Consider the following 16,748-nt stretch of genomic DNA (forward strand, 5'->3'; position numbering starts at 1 on the left):
CCAGGAGGAAAAAGGTTGAGGAAATGAGGAGGTGATAGTCAAAGGCAACAATTTCACTTATGCCAGATAAATAATTTTGGAAATCTACTACACAGCATAGTGCTTACAGTTAAGAATACATATTGTATATACAAAATTTTCTAAGAAGGCACACGCCTGTAATCCATGTGGCTTGGGAGGCTTAGGCAGGAGGATCGCAAGTTCAAAGCCAGCCTCAGCAACTTAGTGGAGGCCTTGAGCAAATTTGTGAGGACCCATCTCAAAATAAAAATTTAAAAAAGGGGTAGGGATGTGACTCATTAGTTAAGCACCCCTGGGTTCAACCACTGGTACAAAAAAAAAAAAAAAGACTTTTTTTCTAAGAAGGTAGATCTTACATTAAGAGTCTTACCACCAAAGAAAAGAAAATAATAATAATAATAATAATAATAGTATAAAAGAGAGGGGGAAGGAAAACTATGGGAGTGATAGACATGTCTGCAGTGATGGTTTCACAGGTGTATACTTTTCACCAAACTCATCAAATTGTATACATTAGGTAGAACTTTTTTTCATGTCAAAAATATTAACCAAAATAAAAAACTTTAACCCTAGGGAAAGTTAGGGGGGACAAAAGAAAATAGTTTCAATAACATGCAGAACATATCATATGTTTTATTTTCCTATCCTATACATATATCATTTGGGGAAAAGGCAAAACTCTACAAATAGCTCTTTGTGATATGGCTTTTTTCTAAAAAGCAGAAGAAATGGTCTCTAGACATAGTAAATAAAATAATTTTAAAACAGAGGGAAAGAAGGAAAAATGTCAGAATCAAATATAGAGTGAAGAATATAGCCCAAAAGCAGAAAAAGAGCAATACATTTCTTCTTACAAAAAGAAGGGTCTTGCTGGGTGTAGTGGCACATGCCTATAATCCTAGAAACTCCAGAACCTGATGCAGAAGAACTGCAAGTTCAAGGCCAGCCTCAGCAACTCAGCAGGACACTGTCTCAAAATAAAAAATAAAGGGCTAAGGATACAGCTCAGTGATAAAGTACCCCCTGGGTTCAATGCCCAGTAACAACAACAACAACAACAACAACAAAAGTCTTCAGGCTGGGGATTAGCACAGTGGTAAAGCAACTGTCTAGCATAAGAGAGGGCTAGAAGGTTCAATCTTCTAAATCAACAACATGGGAAACCCCATTCTCCATCAAATAAGACTTTACAGACAAAAGCAAAGGTCTATTCCAGATCCCATATTCAAGAAGGTCCCTTTAAGTATGCTAGAAAGGGCAAAACAGGAATGCTAAACTCCTATAACATAAAAACCAATCAGATAAGAACAACTAATTCAAAACAATCCACTTCAGGAATATAAAGCCAAGAAATATACAACCTGCATCCCTAAACCTAATAAATTCAGAATTATAACTATCCTCTTCTAAAAGTCCAATCACTCATAATATAACATTAGAAGTCTCTGAAATATCTAAGAGAAGACAGAAATAGAGGCATGTGCCTGCAATCTGAGCTACTCAGGATGTTGAAGCAGGAGGTTTAATTGAGGTCAAGTTCAAGACCAACCTGGGTAACACAGCAAGACCCCTGTTTCAAAACATCAAGCCAAGCTAGGCGAGTGTTGCACACCTGTAATCCCAGCAACTCAGGAGGCTGAGGCAAGAGAATCAAAACTTTGAGGCCAGACTCAGCAACTTATTGAGACCCTAAACAACATAGTGAGACCCTGTCTCAAAATAAAAAATAAGCCAGGTGTTGTGGCACACACCTGTTAATCCCAGCAATTCTGGAGATTGAAGCAAGAGGATCGCCAGTTCAAAGCCAGCCTCAGCAACTTGGTGAGACCCTGTCTCTAAATAAAAAATAAAAATGGTGGAGGACATAACTCAGTGGTAAAGCACCCCAGTTCAATCCCCAGAACCAAGTAAGTAAGTAGGTAAATAAATAAATAAATAAATAAGGGCTAAGGATGTGGCTCAGTGGTTAAGTGCCCTTGGGTTCAATCTCCAATACAAAAAAAAAAAAAAAGTCTTTCAGAGAAAGTAATTAGATTATTCCATCATCTAAATTCAAATCTTTTTAAAACTGAAAACTACGTATTTCAGTCAATCCTCAGTAGCCTGTTCTTTATGGCCTTTTAAAACACTTCAAAAAGGTTCTTAAAACAATGTTCATAAGTATACTTCTAGAAACAGCTTTCATTCTTCTGGCAATTTAAAAGCTAACAAATGTTCATCTCTACATTAGATTATTGATTCCTTGCCTTTTAACATCTCTATAACAGCTGCTTGACAAATTACCTCACCTTATTCCTCAGGGGGTAAGGACAGCATGATATCCATGAATTCAAAAATGGGACCACAAACTGATCTGTGAGAGATGAGCTAATTGCTTCAGAGGAGTCTTGACAATGCTCTAATAGACTAGACATTCATAGCATGATACAATTGTATGCTTTGCTTGCTCTAAATATTTTATTTGTACTTAAGTGTAGAGGCAAATCTTTCCTTAGAATCATCTGAAAATATGATAGCAACAGTAAGTCAAGAAACTTTCATGTTTAGAATAGCTTCCACAATAAGCTAAGTCTTCACAATACTTATTCTGAATAGTTTGCACAACTTCCGCATTAGTTTTCTTATTTCAGCCTAAGAGATGGGTGAAATCCAAAACAGTCTGCTAAATAAGTTTTTTAAATATTTTCCAGACTTTTAGCAAATAAAAGCAAAACAATCATTTTGTAAGATAAAATAAATGTATTTCATAGAAGTATGGTAAAAGATTTCTGTTGTATGTATTCAGATTCCTTGTTAGTGTCAAAACAGTATGAAACACAAAGAGGAAAAAAAACTGCAATCTTGTAAATCCCCAGAGAATCTTAAATATTGCTTTCCCTGCATGACAACAACAAAATGGTGTGGATTTAAAGGAGTATTTTAAATGAAAAGCATTTTCCAGAAAAATTACTTTTAGCCAAGTTAGCCTCTCTCTAGACAGAAGCATTTTACTTGTCTCTAAATTCAGAACCAATCTCATAATAACAAACTTGTCAATACCTTTAAAGTGATAAATCTCTGTGCTAGCTTAGCATTTCACACTGTGAGCAATAAAACTTCAAGAATCTTTCAATCTTTTTTTTTTAAGAACTGAATCATCTTCTTCAATGTCACTTTTGCAAGTGTATGACAACAACGATGTTGATTCACCTTTTGTAAACTATTCCTCTAGCAAAAAATGTAGACATCCCAGAAACCATATAATTTTGGGATGATGGTGCCCATTAAACATGTTTCTTTCGACATATGTCTTTTTGTGACCTGAAAGCTCCGGTCCCTACTAGAACCTTGGTTGGCTGGCTGGCTGGCTGGTTCTCCAGCAACCATATCATGTCTGATCTCTCCTGCCTGGAGAGGCGATAGCGTTGATTTTGTTTTTAAAGTTGGTGCCGGAGCAGCTACAAACTTTTTTCAGCATCCCTGCCTGGCTGCCAACTGGAGCTCTGCTCACTTCCTCACCAACTTGAACCACCCCCAAACTCAAGAGTAAGCTGGAGTTAGACAGCGGCAGTTGACACACTTTCAGGAGGGTTTGACACCGCAGAAAACTTTCACTTCTCTTCTCCACCCTTTCACTCAGGGACCCCGGCCCTTCGCTGACGCTTCCCTCTAAAATTCCCCTCTAAGACAGGACAAGGACACGGAAAGCAGATCGTCCTAATGCCCCCGAAAAGGACCTCCAAAGCCTTCTCACCGGACTCAAGTGCTGTTCTTACACAAAAGAACCGGGCCGGCAAAGCAAAAGGGCTCGAGTCGAGGCCCTTCTACGGGTGCCAGCCTCCACCGCACCCGCACTCGCACCCCTAGTCTCCGGCCGCCCGGGCCGCCTCCGCTGGAGGCTTTCTGCCCCCAACCCGGCCAGACAAAGCCCGGGCGGCCCGGCCGGTGCTCGCTAGCCTCCGGACGCGGGCCGCTGCGCTCTTACCCGGGCCTCATCCAGAGCGACACCGGCGCCACTGCTTCCCCCGGCCTTGGCGGCGGGGCAGCTGGCAGCGCGGGTCTTGGAGGAGCGGGTCCGAGAGGAGATGAAATGGCTGCTACCTCCGGTCGCCCCAGGCTCTGCTCCGGCCCCAGGCCCAGGCCCGGGCCCGGGAGACTTGGACCCGAGAAGGCGCAGAGAGCTCTTCCGGGTGTTCACCATGGTCCAGCCAGGAGGACGAGGCACACGCCGCGCCCGGGAGGGCAGAGGAAGGCCGGCCCGCCGGCCGGGCAGTCAGGGCCAGCGGAGCCGGGCCGGGAGAGACGAGCCGGCTCGAACTCTCCGGAGCGCAGACGAGGACAGGCGAGAGCAGGGCAGAGGAAGGGAAAGCGGCGTGAGAAGGCAGGCAGCAAGAGGCGAGAACGAGGCTGCAAGTCGGCAGCACAGACCCTCCGCCGGCTTCACCCTCCTCAGCGGGAGCCGAGCGGAGCCGCCATTTCTGCCCCTTTCTCTCTCGTTCTCGCTCTCGAGCTCTGTGCGTCAGGTCTCCAGCGCCGCAGGGCCGACGAGACCGCTTCCGGCCGCGGCCACCGCGGGGCGCTGCAAGGACAGGCAGCCCTCCCCTGGCCGGCTTCTCCCTCCTCTCCCCTAGCCTCCAGCAGGCTCCGCCCCCGGCGCAGCGTCAGCGCGCGGCGGCCAGGGATGGCGACGCTCTGGGCTCGCAGCTCAGTGGTTTCCCCGGGTCTCGTTGGCCTCCAGGCTGGGGGATGGGAAAAGCCAGATTGGTGGCCAGGCGAGTTCCGGTGTGGAACTTGGGACCAGATCCAAGTCGCCAGGTCTAGGACGGACTACCCTACACACCCGCACCATCCCAAATGGCCAGGATGGAGCTAGGAACCGCCCGCATAGGCGCGGGGAGGAAGGGGATCGCTGATAAGGACGAAAAGGCGCTGGCTTAGAATCCCAGAGCTACCTCAGCAAGTCACTGAACTTGAGCCGCACTTTTCAAGGCTGTAAAATTGAGAATGACAGCTGTGATTAACAATAAAAAAAAAAAAAAGTTTACGCGGTATCTGGCACAGAATACGCTTAAGAAGAAATGAGGGTGGGGAAGATACGAGAACTCTAATTCTCTCAACAAATTGGTGCAGAGTCCTATAACCTTAACCAGATCTAAGGCGGGAATCTTTCCAAGAACCGGGTTTACCAGTCCCCTACTCCCTCCCGCAGAGGAATTAAGTAAAAGCAGAACCCAAAGATCAAAATTTGTGATGTAATTTACGAAGAAACAAATTAAGCTGTACAGTCAATATGAAATGCTCTGGTGTTAAAGCAGGAATTATCGTCATTTCAAAAATGCAGAGTTCATTAGAGATAACCTACTGTTCATAGTGATAGGGGACAGACAGATGTAAGTGGTGGGAACACGAGGTTAAGTGAATAATTCCATGAAATGCAGCCACTGAGCTGACCAACCACATGATTGTTTTCTAAGAAGCAATTTACCTGCAGCCTTGCCTGGCTCAATTGGACAGGATTTGTCACATTCCCCAATGTTTTGTCACATCCCCATTGTTTGCAGGAGAAATGCAGGCCCAGAATAATGTCAATAAGAGGAACCCAAGTTACCCTGAAAACTTTGGGGCCCTTTTTGCAGACCAGATCTCAAACTTGGGAGATAAGGATAATTCCTCCCAACCATAAAATCGGTAAGAATTTATGATTAAGAATCCAATTAGAGCCAGGCATAGTGGTGCATGCTTGTAATCCCACCAACCAGAGAGGCTGAGGTAGGAGGCCAGCAAGTTTGAATCCAGCCTCAGCAATTTCACTAGACCCTATCTCAAAATTAAAAAGTGAAAAAGCAAAAGCGGTTGGGGACTTAGCTCAGTAGTAAAACAGCCTTGCGTTCAATCCCCAGTACCAAAATAAATAAATAAATAAAACAATTAGAACCTGTTAGCATGAAAAGTGACCTAAAGTTATCATTACCATGCAGTGGAGAATTGCAAGTCTGATATCATCCTGCTGTCAGTCAAAAGTCAAGAGGTGGAACTCTGAAAACTTCTCTGGAGTCCCCAATTAACTGGAGTGAGAAGACCTACTTTGTCCCTTCAGATTGAAACCAGAATTAGGCAGTCAGTATAGAAGGGTAAATTGAGACAGGTTGGATCAAAGAGGCCAATTTTGAGTGAGTGCAGCAAGTTGGACACCAGAGCCATTCCTCCACCCTTATCAAGAACTTACCCCTGCTCCAACCTATAGCCGAGGTAACTTGTCCCAGGAATTGCCCCTCCCTACAGGAAGCTATAAGGTTTTTAATGAATGTGTCCTTAGCTTTGCTCCTTCCTGCCCTTCCCCCAGCCATCGTCCCCAGCCACCATCCCCCTAGCCACATTTGGGCCATCCCACTGAGCATTTCCTAGGCCTAGTCAAAAGCCAAGTCAAGTATGCAGGAAGGAGAAAGATAAGGAAAAGGGGTCAAGAGAACAAAGGAAGCCTAAGACGTATAAAAAGGGCAGAATACCTTGCTTCTGGGGATACCGGAATACCAGCTATGGCCCCTAATCCCTTCACGAAGAAGTCTGTTGCCCCTTTTTAGATAAACCCTGCTTTATATGCTTGCCTCCGCGCACTTCTCTAATGTTCAAACTTCAAATGTGAGGAAGCAGAACTCATCACCGATAACCAGAAGTACCAAGAGTATCCCATTTCCCTTTTCCTTTCCCTTCAATAAACTCATGCCTATTAATTTGAGCCACATGTCTGAAATCTTTCTGACTTGATCATAAGAATTGGGGTTTGAAGGGAGAAGGGGTGTTTGTACTGCCTAAATTTCCTGAGAGGCCCCAGTCCTGTAATAAAAGGTAGGAAGATCTTTTTTTTTTTTTTTCTCTTTGGTTCTGGGGATTTAATCTAGGGGGGCTTTACCACTGAGCCACATCCCCAGCCCTTTTCGTTTTTTAGTGTAAGTTGTTTAGGGTCTCACTAAGTTGCTGAAGCTGGCCTCAAACTTGTGCTCCTCCTACCCCAGTTTCAGGAGTCACTGGGATTATAATAGGCCTGTGCCACCATTACCAGCTGTAGCCTCTTTTTATATGTTTATGAGCTAAGAGTCGTTTTTTTTTTTTACCCTTTTAACAGATTGTAAAATTAAAAACAAAAATGTGGTAGAGGCCATATGGGACTTGCAAAGACTAAAATATTTACAAATTGGCTCCATTTCCCCCCACATACTTTTTTTTCCATTACTGGGGATTGAACCGAGAGAATCCTACACACTAGGCAAAACATTTTAGCACTAATCTACATCCTCAGTCCCCCTGCCACCAAAAATAAAAATTTTAAAAATCCTCTCTTCATCCAAGGTATTGGGACAAAAACAAGAACAAAATTAAAAACAGAAGAGCCCTGACAAAAGGCTCAAAGAAATGTTTCTTTGCCCAAAGGAATCAAAGTAACTGCTTTCAATTTTTTTTTTTTTTTTTTTTTTTCAGAAAGGAGGTTAGGAGAGGTTTTGAGAGTTGAACTTATTGTAGGATTCCCAAATCTCATGGAACAAGAGACAATTCAAGAATCACAAGTTGCCTTTACCTGGGTGGAGATGGCAGGGGTATGAAAACCGTACTGACGGGGGTTTGGGGGTTTGGTATGTAGTTCAGTGGCAGAGGTCCTGGGTTCTAAACTCTGCAACAAATCTAGATTTACATAAAAAGAGACTTCAGTAGCAGAGATAATTTCAAAATAGAGAGAAAGATTGTTGCAAAGGAGAGAACTACTATCTAACCATGAGATACACAATCAGCCAGGCTGAAAAGGGCTTTTCCTTCATGGGGAACAGCAAACAAGGATAAAAAGATCTGCATGTGGGGAAGTGGCATGAATGGGCTTTGGAGTCAGTGATCAGCATACTTGATAGGATATTTTCTGGATCAGAGATTAGGTGCCAGCTGCAAATTGGTGCAGCCAATTTGGAAAGCAGTATGGAGATTCCTTGGAAAGCTGGGAATGGAACCACCATTTGATCCAGCTATTCCCCTTCTTGGACTATACCCAAAAGACCTAAGAAGAGCATACTACAGGGACACAGCCACATCAATGTTTATAGCAGCACAATTCACAATAGCTAGAATGTGGAAACAACCTAGATGCCCTTCAATAGATGAATGGATTTTAAAAATGTGGCATTTATACACAATGGAATATTACTCAGCACTAAAAAATAATAAAATCATGGCATTTGCAGGCAAATGGATGGCATTAGAGCAGATTATGCTAAGCGAAGTTAGCCAATCCCTAAAAAACAAATGCAGAATGTCTTCTCTGATATAAGGGGGGTGACTCAAAATGGGATAGGGAGGAAGAGCATGAGAAGAAGACTACCACTAAATAGGGAAGAGAGGTGGGAGGGAAAAAGAGAGAGAAGGGGAGTTGCACAGAAGATGGAAGGAGAACCTCATTGTTATACAGAATACATATATGATGTTGTAATGAGAAAAAGAAAAAAAAAGTGTGTCACATTAGATTGGATAGAGAGAAAGGATGGGAGAGAAGGGGAGGAGTAAGGAGGATAGGAAGGGCAGCAGAATAGAATAGACAATATGATTGATGTATGTACATTCCATGTATGTATTATATATCAAAATGCGTTCTACTGTCATGTATGACTAAAAATAATAATAAATAAAAATAAAAGAGAGAGAGAGAGAGAGAGAGAGAGAGAGAGAGAGAAAAGATTAGGTGCCCAAAGGCAGTTTGCTTCACTAAAGTCTGAGCAAGTCTGGGCCGCTGGTATTTTGCCCGGATAATGAGTAGGAGTAGTTCAGCTAACCATTTACTAGGTACAGAATGGGAATATGAGAGTCTGCGTCTGACTTCCTCACTAGTAATCAAGGGGGCATGCAGGAGTCCGAATCTAAGTCCTCTGAAGAAGGGTAGTCCTTGCAATAAGCCCTTTCAGAAACACAAAGGAGTGGAGGGAATTCTTTAAGGTCACCCTGCAAATGACAAGTCTCATGAAAAGTTCAACTTGATCAGAGTGCAGAGAAATCTCTCCAAGGACTCAACTAGAGGTGGAAGAGGACAGAGATAGGTAATAGATGCCGGATTCTCAGGTGAGCCCACACCTAACTCCCTGAACTTTCCGCACCCGGAGAGGAGGCAAGTAGCAGCAGCGCCCACCGCCGGCCGGAGGAGGCCGCCGAGCGCGCGCGCACTGCGGCCCCGCCCCCGCGGCGCGCTCCGCGGGACTGCGCGGAGCCGGCCCTGGCACGCGCGCGGCACCCGGCGACACCGAGGGAGGCGGGCCGCATCCGTGCTGCGGGGCCCGCAGAGCCTGAAAGGGTGTTGGGGCGGCGACGCGCAGCCCGGAGGGGCTCCAGTCTAGCGGCAGGGGCGGTGCCCGCGAGCTGTGGACGACTGAGGACCGGGCCACGAGGCCGCACCCAGAGGTGAGTTTCCTGGTGCCGAGACGCGTTCGGTCGGGTGGGGGGCCGGGGTCCGCCCGCCGCCGGGCCGGGTTGGGCTGGCGTCTCCCCCGGGGCCCCTGGGGTCTCGGCCTCCGGGATCGGGATCGGGGTGAGTCCGGGTCTGAAGACTGCGCGCCTGCGGCCGGGGAGGGACGCTGTCGCGCGCGCGGAGGCCGGGCGAGGCTCCTGCCCAGCCCAGGTGAGCGCAGACCCCGGGCTCCCGGCTCTCCTGGCCTCTTGGCTCGCGAACCCAGTGGAAGCACATCACTCGGTTCTTTGGAAGGGCGCTCAGAAACTTCTAGTTATGTGCCATCAAGACATTTTCCCAAAGGCAAACGCTGCAAAAGCACAATCCAGAAATAGAGAATGTTTGTTATTTGGGTGGGCATCCCGTGATTGGCACCTTCACCCGTCTCCCCCAACTCACCTGATATTTTGAAGGTCTGATGTTCGCTGTTTTCTAATTTCATTTCTTTAATCTGTGTCTCCTTTCTCCTTTTCACTCGCGATACTAGAAGAGTTTATGTCTTGTCAAGAATGCTGAACTTCAGTGTGGCGTCCAGGGTTGGTTCATTTGTACATAATTTGAGATAATTAAAAATACAGGAAACTGTTAGTCTATATTGACTTTTGATGCAGGAAGGAATAACATGGTACTATAAACTATGCCTGATCGTAATTTGGTTTTAGTGGGAAAAGCTCTTTTAAAGTGGATATTGTGTCTTCTAAATATGCTGAAATTTTATTTACTTAAAAGACAATAAATTCAAGTGAATATTGAGCATATTTGCATAATACTAAAGTAAGTGGTAGTGATTGGTGGGATCAAAAAATGAGTAAGAATTGTGTGCAGGAAGTTAAGTACAGTAAGCTTTAGTTACTAAACACTCAATGTCTTAATAACTTAGCTATTGAATGTTTTGTAAGTATTATATACTGGGTGCTAGGAATATGATAGTGACAGTTATAGAAAGTACATTGTCACCTGACAACACAGATATTAAATAATCATGCGAATAAATATCAGTACACCAAAATAGAAACTGAAAGCTAAAAAGGGATAATATAATAAAATGTTGTTGAGGGAACATAACAGAAAATCAGGTAGAGTTTTCCTAGGATTGTAATCTTTAAGCTGAGATTTTACTGGTAAGCAGGAATTAGGTGAAAACTGATTCCAAAAAAGGGACAGGTCCAAGCAAAGGAAAGGACTTACCCAAACACTAGGAAGTTGGCCATTTCAGGAACTTAAAGGTCACATTACCAACAGTTGGAGTGTGGGAAGCAAAAGGGAACTATAGTAAGATAGGTCAGGGACAGACAGATGGTGTGGGCTTTTTTAAGTAATGTTAATGATTTGGGACCAGCTCTTTCTTTTCTTTTCTTTCCTTTTTTATTTTATTTTTTTTAACTTTAATACAGAAATTCCCAACCAATCAAATGTATTGAGACATCTATTTGAATTTCCTGTAATATTACCCAAAGGATTTGGACCTTATTCTAAGAACAATGGGAAGTCATTAAAGGGTTTTAAGCAAAGAAGAAAGACAATCAGATTTATAATTTTTTAAAATTTTTTTATTAGTTATTGATGAACCTTTATTTATTTATTTGTTTATATGTAGTGCTGAGGATCGAACACGTGCTAGGCAAGCACTCTACTGCTGAGCCACAACCCCAGCCCCCAGATTTATATTTTCGACAGGTCACCCTGTGCTGTGTTGAAACTGGATTGAACTAGGACAAGAATGGAGATGAGGGTATTTGAGGCTACAGTTGTAGCAGTGAAAATATGGTAAATTTAAGGGTGCCTAACTGATTTTTCCCTCACTATGTTAGTGAATTCATTTATTGGAAGAATCATGGAAGATTTTTAAAGGAAATTTTATTCAAGATGGGCTTTGCAAGGTAGATTCACGTTTTAGTTATAGAGTCCTGAAATGAGAATATCCTGGCATCAAAGGATGGCTAACTCAATAACCTTGTCAATCTCTACCTAAATTAAACGTTTCCTGTATAGTTTCCCACCACCAGCCCAGTGATAACTGTGGCTGGAACCCTGAGGAGCTCTACCACTGAGCTATATTGCCAGCCCTTTTTTTATTTTTCATTTTGAGACAGGGTCTTGCTAAGAGTTTGCAATCCTCCTGCCTCAGCCTCCTGAATAACTGGGATTATAGGCATGTGCTATTGCATCCAGCTGAAAAAATGTGTTTTATTATTATTATTATTATTATTATTACAGTGGTTACAGCTAAAATAAGCTGAAACTTACAAAAAAATTGTTTTCCATTTAGTATTTAATAAACAAGAATTCATAATACAATATAATAAAGTGTCTGGTTCTGATTCTATCATGGTCAGGTTGCTCTTGGAGACTTAGAAGATCGGAGTAAAAGAAACCCCACAGGGAAATGTGATTTTTGGTTTCTTTTCCTCCTGTTTAATACCATCCTGGCCTTATCCTTAAAGAGAGATTCAGCTTCTATATATAGATAGCATTTTCAGTTGCATAATATCTTTAGAGAAATACCTAATCTATAGCCTGAAGTGTATATTTATGAAGATAAGTATAATTGGGACTGGGGGTGCAGCTCAGTGGTGGAACACTTACCTAGCATGTATGAAGCCGTAGATTGAATCCCCAAGGCCACACACACAAAAAAAAAAGTGGAAAAAAAGTGAAATTGGTAATATGTTTTTTTTTTTTCTTTTTTAAGATACAGGGTCTCCTCAACCTTGTGATCCTCCTGCCTCAGCTTCCCAAATTGCTAGAATGACAGGCTTCATTGCCAGGCTGTGCAATAATATGAAATTTTAAAAATTCAGATTATGTGTATATTACAAAGTCTAAATCTATTTGACTAGATTTTCTTTTTAGTGGATATGTTTCATAAAACTCAATGTACTCTGTCTTCTGATTTTATCACTGCTGTTGGGAGTAGGTAAGATAATATTTGAGAAGGTATTTGGTAAACTGTAATATACAATACAAATCTAAGATGGGAGAAAAATGAAAGAACTTCTGTTCATCTGTCCATTCTGAGGCCCAACTTAATGCTGATAAGTTGGATGTTTGTCAGGTAGCTTATTTTATTCGCTGCAGTATACCTCATTACATAGTTTCTTTCGTGTGGTTTAACTCTGATAACATTAATAGAAGCTCCTTCTGCCACAGTCTGGCTGGGCACAAAATCACGAACCACACACACATTGTAGATTCAAACAGCAACTCTTTATTCTCTGTCACTGGCACTTTACACACACATTCTGGGCAAAATCCACACTCTCCACCGGTCTCTGAATCCCAAATACTCTCTGAATCCCAAACGGGAACTCAAAGGAGCGGGCTAGCCTGAGGCAGCAGGATACGCCCTATTCCCAGCAGGATTCACCTTAAACCTGGAACTGCCCTAAACCCAAGGAGTGCCCTAAACCCTGATCCGCCCTAAACCTGGATCCGCCCTGGTCCTTGAGCAAGGTCACCTTACATGCAGTGTCACTGCAAATGACCTGGGTCATGCCATGCATCATTTCTACTTGGCAATGGCTCTCAGCATCCTTCAATTGATATAAATTTTACATGTTCATTTGAATATTGCTAATTTTATGATAGGAAACACTTAAAATAATGGTGACTTTGCTTCCATGTTAGAATTAAATTCATGATTCAGTGCTGTTTGCAATTAGTGTATGTGCTGCCAAAGTGAACACCTGTTTGCAATTAGTAACTTAGTCACTTTTTTCCCTGTTAGTCTGTAAATTCTGGCAATAAGGACTGTCATATTGATACTTCTTTTATTTATTTATTTATTTTGTGTGTGTGTTGCTGGGGATTGAACCCAGGGCCTTGTGCATGAGAGCCAAGCACTCCACCAACTGAGCTATATCCCCTGCCCTCATATTGATACTTCTATCATTAATTCTGAACCAATGCCTTACACATAGTGGTGGGAAATTCACTAAGTATATATATTTCAGGGGAAGGTGTACCAGGGATTGGATTTAGAAGTCTGAGGATGTTTTTTATTGATCCCTGTAACAGAGATTATGATAGAGGGGTGAGAAAAGAGAAGAAAGTTCTCAGTATTTCCTTTAGTCTTCAAAACAACCTTGTTCCTGGTTTGGTGGCACACGCTTGTAATCCCAGTGACTCAGGAGACTGAGGTAGGAGGAATTCAAATTCAAGTCCATCCTGGGCAATTTATACATACCTGGTCTCAAAATAAAAAAGGACTGGGGATGTGACTCAGTTGTAAAGGGCCTCTGGGTTCAATCCCCGTTACACACAACAAACTTGAAGCTGGCAACGCGTTTCACACCTGTAATCCCAGCAACATGGGAGGTTGAGGCAGGAAGAATGGAGGTTCAAGGTTAGCTTCAGCAATTTAGCAAGACCCTGTCACAAAATAAAAAGGACAGGGGATGTAAATCCATGACAAAGCACCAAAACAATCCCCAAGTACCAAAAACAAAAAAACTTGTGGGGAAGACAATTACAGCCATCTATAAATTAGGCTACTGGGACTCAGAGAAGTTAAGTAGCATGTACAGTTATATATGTTAAATAACAGGTACAGAAGTTAAATAACATGTACAATCTCAAAATTCTACTTTCATTATTTTCTACTGTTATAGTACAAATAAAAACAATTTGTTAGAGGCTTATGAAAATTATTAGTAATGTGCTAGGGAATAGGGGTTTTTTTTTAACCTTTATTTTTATTTATTTCTTTTTCTGTGGTGCTGAGGATCGAACCCAGCACCTCGCACATGCCAGGTGAGCGCTCTACCCCGAGCCACAACCCAGCCCCTTAATAAAGGTTTAATATTTCACCTTTCAGTGAAAATGGATCTTGAGCTAGGACTTGAAGGATAGTTGGAGGAATCATAAAATGTTGTGGTTTTTTTTTTTAATTTTTATTTGTAGTTGGACACAATACCTTTTAATCTTTATTTATTTTTATGTGGTGCTAAGGATCAAACTCAGGGCCTCACTTGTGCTAGGCGCCCGCTCTACCGCTGAGCCACAACCACAGCCCCATAAAATGTTTTCTAAAAGAAACCTTTCGCAAGGTAGATTTACATTCCAGGTACAGAGCCCTTCCATGAAAATATGTTGGTGTCAAAGCGTTGACTGATGGACTGGGGCTGTGGCTCAGTGGTAGAGTGCTCACCTAGCATTCACGAGGCACTGGGTTCAATCCCCAGCACCACATAAGTGTAAAATAAAATATAGTGTCCACCTAAAACTTAAGAATAAATATTAAAAAGGGAGGGGGTTTGACTGACTCAGTAACCTTGCCAATATCCACCTAAATTATGCCTCCCCTGTATGATTTTCTCATCTAAATTAGTGTTGTCACCATCTCTTTGGTCCTTGGGAGTATATAATTCTCCCATTAATGGTTTTTTCTACAAGAGGATGTCTTGAATGCCTTGAAGGATGGTTATAACGTACACAAAAAAGTGTAGTGAACTTGCTATGTTTATGAGACAAAAAAGATCATATTTAAAGAAAATGTTTCTAAGTTGTATTCTGTTTATGGGATACAGTGTGATATTTTGATACATGTATACATTGTGGAATAATCAAATCAAGCTAATTAATATCCAACATGTCCAAATGATTATCATTTCTTTATGCTAAGAACATTTAAAATTCAATTATTTTTAGCTTGTTTAAAATATAAAATATATTATTATTAATTATTTTATATTTTGAATTAGTTAAAGCCAGGCCTGGTGGTTCACACCTGTAATCCCAGTGACTTGGAAGGCTAAAGCAAGAGGATCATCCCTGAGCTGCAGGACCCTGTCTCAAAATAAAAAAGGGCTGGGGATGTGACTCAGCGGTTAAGTACCCCTTGGTTCAGTCCCTAGTACCTAAATAAATAATGTTGGAGAAATATCAAGGGGAAAGTAGAGATCCCACAAGAACATAATGTCCACAAGTGCTGGATTTTTTTTCTATTTTGTTCACTTTGTATCCCCAGGGCTTGGCACAACTGTATCTATAATGCTTTATTTACTACACAAAAAGAAGTAAGTAAGAATGTAAACATTTCTTAAATCTGAATTGTCGGTGTTGTCATTTATCTTTCCCTGTTCTTTGTATTTGTTGTTGTGATTTTTTTTTTTTTTTTAAGGTGCTAGGGATAGCCAGGGCCTTGTGCATGCAAGGTAAGCTCTCTACCAACTGAGCTATATCCCCAGCCCCCTATTCTTTGTATTTAAAATACAAATATTATTATTTATATTTTTGTGGTGCTAGGGATTGGATCCCCCAGATCTTGCTAATGCTAAACGCTCTATCCCAAAGTTATTCCCCAAGTCCTAGACATTTTTAAATGGTTTTGGAAATGTGAGGTGGGAAGAAAGAAGTCTAGGGAAAAAACAGTAATGGTCATGAAAATCTGATTAAGTCTGAATATATTTTTAAATTAGTTGAAAAAAATTTTAATCAAAATAATTTTTAAAGGGGGCTGGGGATGTGGCTCAGCTCGCCTGGCATGCGCGGAGCACTGGGTTCGATCCTCAGCACCACATAAAAAATAAAAGATGTGTCCACCGAAAACTAAAAAAAAATAAATATTTAAAAAATTTACATAATTTAAAAGGCAGGTGGTGTTAGAAGTCTTAAAACTGAAAAATATTCTCATTCCCTTTCTCTAGAAACAACTTTGAACTCATAGCTGTTTTTTATTCACAATTATACTTCTTAACAGTGTGTATTTTTTTTTTTTTGAGTTACTAATTTTGGACATTGCCTTTTATATTGCTGTTGGGATAGATAAGCATTTTAGCTCCCTTGTTGTTCTTACACCCTTTAACGGTTTTAGTTTAGTTTTTTTTGTTTTTTTTTTTTTTTTTTAGTTTAGTTTTTACCAAAAAGTAAAAATGTGCATTATCATTCATTCTTGACCAGGGGGAAAGTATAATTTTATTTATTGAATAAATGTAATAAGCACTTGCAGACTCAAAAATATTTATAGTGTTCTACTCATATCTAACAATTATCTTTAATGACTGCATTTTAAAAGCACTGTTAGGGGCTGGGGCTGTAGTAGAGCACTTGCCTACCATGTGTGAAGCACTGGGTTCCATCCTCAGTACCATAAAAAGAAATAAATAAAGTTAAAAAAAAATTTAAAAACCCAACAATCCCTTTAAGATGTTATATTTTGATATTATAAAAATATATTCCCTGCCCTTCAATAGATGAATGGATAAAAAAAAAATGTGGCATTTATACACAATGGAGTATTACTCAGCACTAAAAAATGACAAAATCATGGCAT

At 41.6% G+C, this 16,748-nt stretch overlaps 2 protein-coding genes across 3 annotated transcripts in view; one reads left to right on the top strand and one right to left on the bottom strand.

The window, feature by feature from the left end:
- Positions 1–4,517, bottom strand: part of Atad2b (ATPase family AAA domain containing 2B) — a 141,171-nt gene extending 136,654 nt beyond the window's left edge. The window contains exon 1 of the mRNA XM_026392374.2: positions 3,986–4,517. Within this exon, the coding sequence (XP_026248159.1) occupies positions 3,986–4,201 (216 nt within the window). The 5' untranslated portion in view covers positions 4,202–4,517. The remainder of the gene's footprint in view (positions 1–3,985) is intronic.
- Positions 4,518–9,256: 4,739 nt separating this feature from the next.
- Positions 9,257–16,748, top strand: part of Ubxn2a (UBX domain protein 2A) — a 35,661-nt gene continuing 28,169 nt past the window's right edge. For both annotated transcript variants that reach the window (XM_077792148.1, XM_026400235.2), the window contains exon 1: positions 9,257–9,429. The gene's annotated coding sequence lies outside the window, so the exon portion shown is untranslated. The remainder of the gene's footprint in view (positions 9,430–16,748) is intronic.

The sequence above is a fragment of the Urocitellus parryii genome, chromosome 12 (assembly GCF_045843805.1).
Source record: "Urocitellus parryii isolate mUroPar1 chromosome 12, mUroPar1.hap1, whole genome shotgun sequence".
NCBI lineage: Eukaryota > Metazoa > Chordata > Mammalia > Rodentia > Sciuridae > Urocitellus > Urocitellus parryii.